Source organism: Mesoplodon bidens (assembly GCF_964165515.1).
Source record: "Mesoplodon bidens genome assembly, chromosome: 11".
Classification (NCBI taxonomy): Eukaryota; Metazoa; Chordata; class Mammalia; order Artiodactyla; family Ziphiidae; genus Mesoplodon; species Mesoplodon bidens.
The window spans coordinates 77,531,012-77,543,313 of record NC_138167.1 but is presented as its reverse complement, the minus strand read 5'-3'; the positions used below and the strand labels follow the sequence as shown (position 1 = coordinate 77,543,313).

At 44.4% G+C, this 12,302-nt stretch overlaps 1 protein-coding gene across 3 annotated transcripts in view; it reads left to right on the top strand.

Annotated features, from left to right (window-relative positions):
- The first annotated feature begins 3,585 nt into the window (after window positions 1-3,585).
- CHPT1 (choline phosphotransferase 1) overlaps window positions 3,586-12,302 on the top strand; it is a 35,173-nt gene continuing 26,456 nt past the window's right edge. For all 3 annotated transcript variants that reach the window (XR_014017022.1, XM_081248703.1, XM_081248702.1), the window contains exon 1: window positions 3,586-4,038. Coding sequence is in view for 2 of the 3 variants with exons in the window: in XM_081248703.1 (XP_081104829.1) it covers window positions 3,766-4,038 (273 nt within the window). In the remaining variant the exon portion in view is untranslated. The remainder of the gene's footprint in view (window positions 4,039-12,302) is intronic.

Here is a 12,302-nt window from a genome sequence, read left to right as displayed (position 1 = left end):
CCAAGTTCTGGCCAATGGGATGAGAGCAGGGTGATGTGTGCATCTTTAGGCCATGCCCTTGAAAGGAACACAGGGTCTCCCCTCTTTTCCCCCTCTTCCAATTGATTGGAAGTTGTGGCCAGCCATTTCTGACCACAAGGACAAGGGCAACACACTAAGTTGTCAGACTAATAAAATGGAAGAAATCTGTGTCCCTGACACCTTGGAGCTGCCATACCAGCCCTGGATTGTGTACCCAATTAGGTGAGAAAAAAAATTAACATCTATCCTGTTTCAGCCTCTGTAGTTTTGTATCCTAACTCATACAATTACCAATACTTTTGAAGCCATCTGTGTGCCCTTCCACAATCCCATCTTCCTTCCTCTCTACCAGGAGTAATGACTCTCTGGAATTGTATTCATCATTTTTTCCTTTTCTTCATAGCTTTGCCACATATGTACGTATTCCTAAACACAAAATCTTGCCTGTCTTCGAACTGTATATGAATGAAATCATACTGTGTGCATTTTTTCTGTAAGCTTTTTTGCCATTCAATATTATGCTTGTGCAATTTATCTATGTTAATAAGCATAGCTTATTAAACTTGCTAAATAATATTAAATTATGTGAAAATACCACAGTTTACTTATCCATTCAGAATTGGTAGACATTTAGGTTATTTACAGCTTTTGGTTACTGTACAAAGATGCTATGAATGGTCTTATATGTGTTTCCTAGGACACATGAAAGAATTTCCCTGGGATACACTCCTGGATCAGAATTGTGATGTTACAGAGTATGTGCACGTCAACTTTACCAGATAATGTCAGACTGTTTTACCAAATGATTGTACCCATCTATTTTCCCTTGATAACACTTGAACTTAGGTAGGCTGGTGATTAAGTTCTGGCCAGTGGGAGGTATGTACAGTTGTTGTTTGGGACTTCTGAAAAAGCATTCTACTTTGCTGGCTGAGTTGAGTGGCATCCAGCTTTTTTCCTACCCTCTTCCACTTTTCTGCTGCTTGAAATACAAATAGGATGGCTGGCACTACAGCAGCCTGTTCAGAACCAAGAGATGACCTTGTAGGTAGAAGTCAGAGTGAGGATGTTGGAGTAGAAAGACAGAAGAGCTTGGGTTCCTGATGACCATGGACTCACCATCCCAGTCCTGGGCTGTCAATTCTAAACTTATGTGAGAGAGAAATAAACTTCTATTTTGCTTATGTCACCATGTTTTGGGGGTTTTGTTATAGATATCTGAACATAAATCTAGTTTATTGTTTTTCTATTTCTTGTGGACTTTTAGGAATTCTTTATATGATCTGGGTACTATTCAATATGGATTTTATTTGAGGGAAATACCTTTTTCCCATTTACGGGAAAAAGGTGTTTTGCCCTTTTGCCCTTTCATTCTTTCTGATGTTTTTCATGTATATTAGAAATTATCTGTACTATAGTTAAATGTATTTACCTGGAAAAGGACTTTTCCTTGGCTTACTCATGGCACTAAGTTAAAAGATAGGTATTTCCAAGTTTACTGTACAAAAAACCAACATAGTTAAAAGTGGATCTCTGTCGTTCTGATTGCTTTCCTGCATTTGTAGCATCATTTTTCACATTAAAGATTAGGAGATGTATATTCAGTGCATGGTTTGGTCTGCAGACACCTTTACATTGCTCTAAGGAAGGGATTGCTAATCTTTCTTACAGTAAAACGCCAGACAGTCAATATTGTAGGGCTTGCGAGCCATATGCTCTCTGTTACACCACTGAACTTTGCCCTTGGAGCATGAAAGCAGTCATAAACAATATGTAAGGCATACATATGGCTTTATTCTTGGCACAGAAATATGAATTTCATGTAATTTTGCATCACAGAAAAAATTCTTTTTTTCAGTCATTTAAAAGTATAGGGACGGGCTTCCCTGGTGGCGCAGTGGTTGAGAGTCCGCCTGCCAATGCAGGGGACACGGGTTCGTGCCCCGGTCCGGGAGGATCCCACATGCCGCGGAGCGGCTGAGCCCGTGAGCCATGGCCGCTGAGCCTGCGCGTCCGGAGCCTGTGCTCCACAACGGGAGAGGCCACAACAGTGAGAGGCCCATATAACGCAAAAAAAAAAAAAGTATAGGGACTTCCCTGGTGGCACAGTGGTTAAAAATCCGCCTGCCAATGCAGGGGACACAGGTTTGATCCCTGGCCAGGGAAGATCCTACATGCCGGGTAGCAATTAAGCCTGAGCTCCAAAACTACCGAGCCTGCGCTCTACAGCGCACGCGTCACAACTCCTGAGCCCACGTGCCACAACTACCGAAGCCCATGCACCTAGAGCCCGTGCTCTGCAGCAAGAGAAGCCACAGCAGTGAGAAGCCCGCGCACTGCAACGAAGAGTAGCCCCCGCTCGCTGCAACTAGAGGAAAGCCCACGCACAGCAAAGAAGACCCAATGGCAACCAAAAAAAAAAAAATGTCTAAAAAGCTGTACTTAGCTTATGGGCTGTATGGAAGCAGGTGGTGGGCTGGGTAGTAGTTTGTTGGCCCGTCTCCGAGGTGTTGTGGTGGAATCTGTGGGACAAACTGCACCTGCCGATAGCTGCTGCCCTACCGAACTATCACGAAAGCGGTTTCTGAGCTTGTTCTATGCCTTAGAGTAGTGCATAATGATAAGAACCAGGAGGTGAAGAAAAAGGCAAGTGGCAAAGGTTGTGCAAAATGACATGTTTATGACAGGCTATCCCCTGTCTATATGGGTGCATTGTAAGGTAAGGAGATGGTGAACTGCCATTGTGTGGCAAGCATGCTTGCTCCGCAGGCCAGTGAAAGATACCACCTGGATCCCTGTCTTTGGGAGGAAGGGTGTGTGTAAAAATATCCATTGTTATTGGTATCAGATGCTCTGAGAAATAGGCATTTATTTGGCTTTCAACCATTCAGTCCCCTTGTTAGATGGTGTTTCTAAGTCCTGAGTGGTAGGTCCAATACCTTGGAATCTGAGCCCTGAACCTTGATCCCTGAACCTGCAAGTGAGGGTTCTCTAGAGCTAATACACAGCCAGGGCCCCAGTCCTCGGGGTTGGAAGAAAGAACTGCGTCCGTGTGTTTATCAGGCAGGACCTCTCTTCGGGCCGACGGATGGAGACCTCATGCCGGTGACCCAAGACGAGCAAAAATCATGTTCTCACACAATACCCTGCTCCCCACCCGGCTCTACAGGCTGCGGCGTCCTGCAGTGTGGCTAAAGGCCAGGGCGTTCACACACTAGGAGATCTGAGCTGTGCACACCGCATGAGTTAGAGCAACCCGCTTCTAACTGTCCAGCCGTCGAGACTTCCCTCTGGGGAGCGTCACCAACCGTCCCCGGAGAAGAATCGGGTCTTAGAAGCAGGTGCATCAGGCTCTTGGGGAAGTCTGGGCCCTTTGCGCGCCAATTAGAAAGTGACGATCGGCGGAGCCACCACGGTGACCCGGTGGCCAGTGCGAGCCTGTCCCACCTGCCCCGACACCTCGCGGGGCGGAGGCTGCCCCCTCCCCCTCCCCCTCCCCCTCCCCCTCTCTCCTCTCCCAGAGCCCTCCCCGAGGCCCCGCCCCCCGCGGCCGGCAGCTCTGAGGGCGGGGGCCCCGGGACCAGGGGCGGCCCGGCCTGACCTCGACTTCCGCCGCGGGCCCGACCGGCGAGTCCCACCGGGCCGGCGCAGGCCCGGGCCCGCGAGCCCCTCCCTCCACCTGCCCCCGCCCGGGCGCCAGGCTCTGGCTGCGCTCGCTCGCAGCGGCGGGGCCCGCAGGCGGCCATGGCGGCGGGCGCCGGGGCCAGGCCGGCGCCGCGCTGGCTGAAGGCGCTGGCCGAGCCGCTGAGCGCGGCGCAGCTGCGGCGGCTGGAGGAACACCGCTACAGCGCCGCGGGCGTCTCGTTGCTTGAGCCGCCGCTGCAGCTCTACTGGACCTGGCTGCTCCAGTGGATCCCGCTGTGGATGGCCCCCAACTCCATCACCCTCCTGGGCCTCGCCATCAACCTGCTCACCACGCTCCTGCTCATCTCCTACTGCCCCACGGTCACCGAGGAGGTAGGGCCAGCCGCCCGCCCGCGGACCCCCAACTGCTCTCCCCCGGAGCCCCGCGTCCCCGGCCCGAGCCGAGCTCGTCCCGCCCCGGGTGCGCCTCTGGAGGTGCCCGGAGGGCCCCCCGCGCGGCCGAGCCTCTCGGAGCCGCGGAGGGGCTAACCCCGCCTCTGCCCCAGCGCCGCAGTCGCCCAGAGCCTTCCCCGGCCCGCCCGGAGGCTGTCACGCCGCTACCCCGTCCCATGTCCATCCCGAGCCTCCCCCCCGGACGGCGGAGGGGCTGTCAAGGTCACTGCCCAGTCTTGTGTCCACCCCCACTCTCCTTCGGACGGCGGACGGGCGGTCTCGGCCACTGGGAGCGGGGGGCGCCTGCCTGCCTGGCCGCCGCCCCATCCCGCGCCAAGCTGGGGGGTGGACAAGCAGTCGGTTCCTTTGCGCACTGGGCACTGAACACCCCCCAGCTCCGTCCCGCCTGGCTCCGGGGATTGTGGTTGGGTTGGCCAAGCCCGAGATGCCCTTTGGACACTTTTATACTCAGCCGTCCGTTTCTCAAACGGTTGCGCTAGTGATCCTGTAATTACTGGTAGCACTGATCAGAGATAAGTTACTTTTAAGAGGTTACTTTCTCGTTGCTTCGTTGACTTTCTTGTGGAAAAAAAAAGTATTAGCAAGGTGTTAATCCTTATCTTCACGACCCAGGGATCGTAAAAGCCATTGGATTTTATTAACAATGAATATTTGACCTATGTCCAAAATAAGACGAGTAAATAATGTGGGCTTTCTATACTTGGTAATCAGGAACATCCCTTGGGCTGAGTGTGATGGGGGACAGGAGGCAGAGGGAGCTACTCCCATATTTAGCTTTTTAGAGTACATGGGATAAATATTACATTGCACGTTTTGTGACATTGCTTTCTTTTCCCTCAAATAGAGAACTCCGTTTATAATCATATTTCAGTATAGGTCCTGTGGAGAACTAATTCGAGATGAGGTTGGATAGCAGGAATACAGTGGAAATATTTCATGCCCTCCATACATGGATCCATTTTTTAAAGTATTTGATGAAACCTACATTTTAAACGTATTGAATATCTTGCTGATTGATGGATATGTTATTATATATGATTTTCAGCAGACGTTCCCGTTGTTAATTCATATTAATTCATATTAAAAACATATTGTTTTTAAAAAAGTAAGTTGCAGCCTGTTTGCAGAATTCCCCAGAGGCAGTGCGCCAGAATGAAAAGTGCACTGGGTTAGAAGTGAAGGCTTGGTTCTAATGTGGCTCTGCCACAGCATGGAGTGACACGTGGGTCTTGCGTTCCCTGTGTAAAATAGAAATAATACCTGCCAAACCAATTTCACAAGAATGCAGTGAGGACTAAATGATATATTACATGCAGATAAATGTAGAAAATTAGAATTTGTTCAGCATGTTAAAAATATTACTGTTATTAAAAATTCCCTGAAAACCTATAATAAAATTTAGCTTTTACTGGGCCTAGATTTGGCTAACAGCATTTGGATATTTCTGATATTTGCCAGTTAAATTGTGAACTTTTCAATGTTATTATTAATTTAAGAACCATTTGTTGAGCACTTCCAAAAAGCAGGGCATACCAAGAAGTCCAAGAGAATCTGTTTAGGGATGTCGGGGTGAGGGTGGGGGGCTGATGGAAAAGGTAAAATTATGATTAAATTAATTTTTAGGCTATGCTTCATTTAAAAAAAAAAGGTGGCAGGTGGGAAGAATCTGAGGCACTTTTCAAAAAAAAAAACAAAAGATATCGCAATGATCCAAAAACGGGAAGTAAGGGTTGAAATAATAAAATGAAACTGAGAAGAGTTTCTGAAATGTAATTAGATCCTGCACTGCTTCCAAGTGGCTGAAGCAGTGAGGGGAAACACCATTACAGGATTCACATTGCCTGTCTGATAAAATCCCAGCAATAGCACAAAAGAAGCATAGCAGTTCAGGCTATTTTGCTTTCAGGCCACAGAGCTAGTAAATGACAAGACCTGGTAGGGTTCAGACCCAAGTCGGTCTGACTACAAAGCCGGATTCTTTTTACCACATACCACCACCATCTCATCTGCAGTTCTTGCCTTTCTGTGTGATGTGTAGGAAAAATACCTTGTGTTCTATGTAATGCTTATTAGGTATATAATGTACGTTCACATCCATTATTGCGTTTGTGTCTTATATCAACTCAAGGAGGCTGGCAAGTTTTTTCCCTTCCTAGAATGGCCATCCCACCGTTTTAGTATTTCTTCTATCCATCCATCCTGAAGTAATAGTAGCATACATTTTTATTAAGAGGAAATTGAGGCCTGGAGGGTTAAGTGACTTTAACTTGGCTTGAAACTTGTTTTCTGATTCTTAGACTTAAGAATTCTTAGTGCTTTCTCAGACTTGACAAATTGATTCCAGAAAGGGTCAGGGAAAACCCATATGGTTTTTGGACTCTGATGCTTGGGTTTATCTGCCCATTGAGGACGTACTGCTGACTACATATCTATATTAATAATAATATTTGATCTATTTTTTAACTGTGTTGATATTTCTAGGACATGACTGGGGGTGAAGGGAAATTAATAGAAAAAATGTTAAATGATTTATATTAAACTTCTACACTGGTGTTCTGAACTGAATTTCACACCACCATTTCGTTAAGGAACTTTCCACGCCAGCCAAATTGAACTACTTCTTTTTTTTTTTTTTTTTTTGGCTGTGTTGGGTCTTCCTTGCTGTGTGCGGGCTTTCTCTAGTTGTGGTGAGCCGGGGCTACTCTTCGTTGCAATGCGCAGGCTTCTCATTGCGGTGGCTTCTCTTGTTGCAGAGCACAGGCTCTAGGTGCTCAGGATTCAGTAGTTGTGGCTCGCGGGCTCTAGAGTGCAGGCTCAGTAGTTGTGGTGCACAGGCTTAGTTGCTCCACGACATGTGGGATCTTCCCCGACCAGGGCTCGAACCTGTGTCCCCTGCATTGGCAGGCGAATTCTTAACCACTGTGCTACCAGGGAAGCCCTGAACTACTTCTTATGGCAAAGATTTCTCTCCTTCTTGTCCCTCTCTTTTCTCCTTCCTCTTCCTTTTTCCTGTCCAACTTCATCTCTCTGTGTCCGGTCCTAATGCTACATCCTTAGAAAATTTTTTTTTCTTCTCTGGAGTCAAATCAACCACTTAATCCTATAAACTCCCATAATAATGACAATGATTACTAACATTTACCAGGGTTTACTTATGTACTAGGCATTAATTTAAGCTGCTTTTGTCTATTATCTCATTTAATCCTCTAAACAACTTTACGAAAAGGTATTATTATTATCCCCATATCATAGATGAGGAAACTGAAGGGAAATAAATTTACCTCTTTAAGCTGATAGCAGGATTCCAAGCCAGAAAGCTATACTTCCACCACAGGTCTTTGTAGCTCTCTTGTGGAACGTCTCCATTTTATTTTGGTTATGTGTGTGATGTGATTTTGGTTATGTATGTCCTTACTGAGCAAGACAGTCTACCATATTTTAAGTTCAGACAGCAATTACCCATTTGCACATTCTCCACAGCATAGTGCCTTGCGTAAAGCAGGTGCTTGGTAAATATTTGCTAAATTATTGCCTGCATGCGTGAAATAACAAATTGTAATCTTGGGAGATGATGTTTTTCCACCGTTATTCAGTTTTAGCTGGTCTTAGATTAAATACTTAATCAATTTGGCCTGGGGAATTTTAACATGAGTAAGCAAAAGTTGGGGCAAACAGAAAACAAGAACTGAATTGCATCCCCCTCACCTTGATGAAGCAGTTCTGTCTGAATGCTGCTCTGTATATAGTCCTTGGCCCCCATTCCTTGGCTCCTTAATCCTAAAATAGAATCACAGACTCTGACTGCTTGAAGGACCTGAGAGCCTCTTTAATACAATTCCTACATTTGTAGATGAGAAAACTTGGTGATTCGAATCTGGTTCTTCCGGCTTCAGCTTAGTAGCATTCTCTACCACAAAACACTCATATGCTTGTTTCTGACTGGAATAAGCTGTGGCTCCATTCCCTTTTCAGCTTATTTGAGTAAATATTTTTGCTCTGCCCTCTTTTTTTTCTTTTAACATCTTTATTAGAGTATAATTGCTTTACATTGTTGTGTTAGTTTCTTCTGTATAACGAAGTGAATCAGCTGTATGTATACTTATATCCCCATAGTCCCTCCCTCTTGTGTCTCCCTCCCACCCTTCCTATCCCCCCCCTCTCGGTGGTCACAAAGCACTGAGCTGATATCCCTGTGCTATGTGGCTGTTTCCCACTAGCTGTTTTACATTTGGTAGCGTATATATGTCCATGCCACTCTCTCACTTCATCCCAGCTTACCCTTGCCACTCCCCATGTCCTTAAGTCCATTCTCTACGTCTGCATCTTTTTGTGTGTGTGTGTGTGGTAGGTGGGCCTCTCACTGTTGTGGCCTCTCCCATTGCAGAGCACAGGCTCCGGACACGCAGGCTAAGCGGCCATGGCTCACGGGCCCAGCCGTTCCGCGGCATGTGGGATCTTCCCAGACCAGGGCATGAACCTGTGTCCCCTGCATCTGCAGGCGGACTCTCAACCACTGTGCCACCAGGGAAGCCCCTCCACATCTGCATCTTTATTCCTGTCCTGCCCCTAGGTTCTTCGGAAAGATTTTTTTTTTTTAGATTCCATATATATGTGTTAGCATATGGTATTTGTTTTTCTCTTTCTGACTTACTTCACTCTGTATGACAGATTCTAGGTCCATCCACCTCACTACAAATAACTCAACTTCGTTTCTTTTTTTGGCTGAATAATACTTCATTGTATATATGTGCCACATCTTCTTTATCCATTCATCTGTCGATGGACACTTAGGTTGCTTCCATGTCCTGGCTATTGTAAATAGAGCTGCAGTGAACATTGTGGTACATGACTCTTTTTGAATTATGGTTTTCTCAGGGTACATGCCCAGTAGTGGGATTGCTGGGTCATATAGTAGTTCTGTTTTTAGTTTTTTAAGGAACCTCCATACTGTTCTCCATAGTGGCTGTATCAATTTCCATTCCCACCAACAGTGCAAGAGGGTTCCCTTTTCTCCACACCCTCTCCAGCATTTATTGTTTCTAGATTTTTTGATGATGGCCATTCTGACTGGTGTTGAGGTGATACCTCATTGTAGTTTTGATTTGCATCTCTCTAATGATTAGTGATGTTGAGCATCCTTTCACGTGTTTGTTGGCAATCTGTATATCTTCCTTGGAGAAATGTCTATTTATGTCTTCTGCCCATTTTTGGACTGGATTGTTTGTTTTTTAGATATTGAGCTGCATGAGCTGCTTGTACATTTTGGAAATTAATCCTTTGTCAGTTGCTTCGTTTGCAAATATTTTCTCCCATTCTGAGGGTTGTGTTTTGGTCTTGTTTATGGTTTCCTTTGCTGTGCAAAAGCTTTGAAGTTTCATTAGGTCCCATTTGTTTGTTTTTATTTCCATTTCTCTAGGAGGTGGGTCAAAAAGGATCTTGCTGTGATTTATGTCATAGAGTGTTCTGCTTATGTTTTCCTCTAAGAGTTTTATAGTGTCTGGTCTTACATTTAGGTCTTTAATCCATTTTGAGTTTATTTTTGTGTATGGTGTTAGGGAGTGTTCTGATTTCATTCTTTTACATGTAGCTCTCCAGTTTTCCCAGTACCACTTACTGAAGAGGCTTCTTTTCTCCATTGTATATTCTTGCCTCCTTTATCAAAGAAAGGGTGACCATATGTGTGTGGGTTTATCTCTGGGCTTTCTATCCTGTTCCATTGATCTATATTTCTGTTTTTGTGCCAGTACCATACTGTCTGATTACTGTAGATTTGTAGTATAGTCTGAAATCAGGGAGCCTGATTCCTCCAACTCCATTTTTCTTTCTCAAGATTGCTTTGGCTATTCAGGGTCTTTTGTGTTTCCATACAAATTGTGAAATTTTTTGTTCTAGTTCTGTGAAAAATGCCAGTGGTAGTTGAATTGACTCTGTAGATTGCTTTCGGTACTATAGTCATTTTCACAATGTTGATTCTTCCAATCCAAGAACATGCTATATCTCTCCATCTGTTTGTATCATCTTTAATTTCTTTCATCAGTGTCTTATAGTTTTCTGCATACAGGTCTTTTGTCTCCTTACGTAGGTTTATTCCTAGGTATTTTATTCTTTTTGTTGCAGTGGTAAATGGGAGTGTTTCCTTAATTTCTCTTTCAGATTTTTCATTGTTAGTGTATAGGAATGCAAGAGGTATCTGTGCATTAATTTTGTATCCTGCTACTTTACCAAAATCATTGATTAGCTCTAGTACTGTTTTGGTAGTATCTTTAGGATTCTCTGTGTATAGTATCATGTCATCTGCAAACAGTGACCGTTTTACTTCTTCTTTTCCAGTTTGGATTCCTTTTATTTCTTTTTCTTCTCTGATTGCTGTGGCTAAAACTTCCAAAACTATGTTGAATAATAGTGGTGAGAGTGGGCAACCTCTTCTTGTTCCTGATCTTAGTGGAAATGGTTTCAGTTTTTCCCCATTGAGAATGATGTTGGCTGTGGGTTTGTCATATATGGCCTTTATTATGTTGAGGTAAGTTCCCTCTATGCCTACTTTCTGGAGAATTTTTATCATAAATGGGTGTTGAATTTTGTCAAAAGCTTTTTCTGCATCTATTGAGATCATCATCTGGTTTTTATCCTTCAGTTGGTTAATATGGTGTATCACATTGATTGATTTGCGTGTATTGAAGAATCCTTGCATTCCTGGGTTAAACCTCACTTGGTCATGGTGTATGACCCTTTTAATGTGCTGTTGGATTCTGTTTGCTAGTATTTTGTTGAGGATTTTTGCATCTATGTTCTTCAGTGATATTGGCCTGTAGTTTTCTTTTTTTGTGACATCTTTGTCTGGTTTTGGTATCAGGGTGATGCTGGCCTCGTAGAATGAGTTTGGGAGTGTTTCTCCCTTTGCTATATTTTGGAAGAGTTTGAGAAGGACAGGTGTTAGCTCTTCTGTAAATGTTTGATAGAATTTGCCTGTGAAGCCATGTGGTCCTGGGCTTTAGTTTGTTGGAAGATTTTTAATCACAGTTTCAATTTCAGTGCTTGTGATTGGTCTGTTTATTGATTGATTGATTGCGGTACGCGGGACTTTAACTGCTGCAGCCTCTCCCATTGCGGAGCACCGGCTCCGGCTGCACAGACTTAGCAGCCATGGCTCACAGGCCCAGCTGCTCTGTGGCATGTGGGATCATCCCGGACCGGGGCACGAACCCGTGTTCCCTGCATCGGCAGGCGGACTCTTAACCACTGCGCCACCAGGGAAGCCCTGGTCTATTTATATTTTCTATTTCTTCTTGGTTCATTCTTGGAAGGTTGTGCTTTCCTAAGAATTTGTCCATTTCTTCCAGGTTGTCTATTTTATTGGCATAGAGTTGCTTGTAGTAATCTCTCATGATCCTTTGTATTTCTGCAGTATCATCTGTTACTTCTTTTTCATTTCTAATTCTGTTGATTTGAGTCTTCTCCCTTTTTTTCTTGATGAGTCTGGCTAATGGTTTATCAATTTTGTTTATCTTCTCAAAGAACCAGCTTTTAGTTTTATTGATCTTTGCTATTGTTTCCTTCATTTCTTTTCCATTTATTTCTGCTCTGATCTTTATGATTTCTTTCCTTCTGCTAACCTTGGGGTGTTTTTGTTCTTCTTTCTCTAATTGTTGCTCTGCCCTCTTGATCTATGTTTATAAATCCATGTCAGTGTCTGTTAGGAGAGTGTTTATAGCAGATAGGTGCCCAGCCTAGGGTGGGTCAAAGGTCATTGAATAATTTCTTTCCTTCATGATGATAGAAAGTTGAATCGAAAAGTAAGTGTATCTGTGGAAATCAGAATGACCTTAAGAAATGGTTTATTCCCTGTCTAAGTAATTCAGATTCGATTGGATTTTGGACTATAAAGTAAAGAATTATTTGTTGGGGGAATAATAAGAAAAGGCAATAACCAACCTAGTCAAGTTCTTTTATAGGTTTGGTTTCTTTGAAATCTAGAATATTTCCTCTTTTTTAAAAATCACCCATCTCCCTCTATTTTTTTTTAACCAGTTCAATAACTTAACAAGCATCGCTTATTAAGGCAGGACTCTTGTTAGAGAGTGGCCTCTCTTACTAAAGCAAAATAACTTGCAGGAGGTGAACGTTCTAGAAGCAGGGCACATAGTAGAGTGAGGCAAGCAGGCCTGTGCACGACCCTGAGAGTA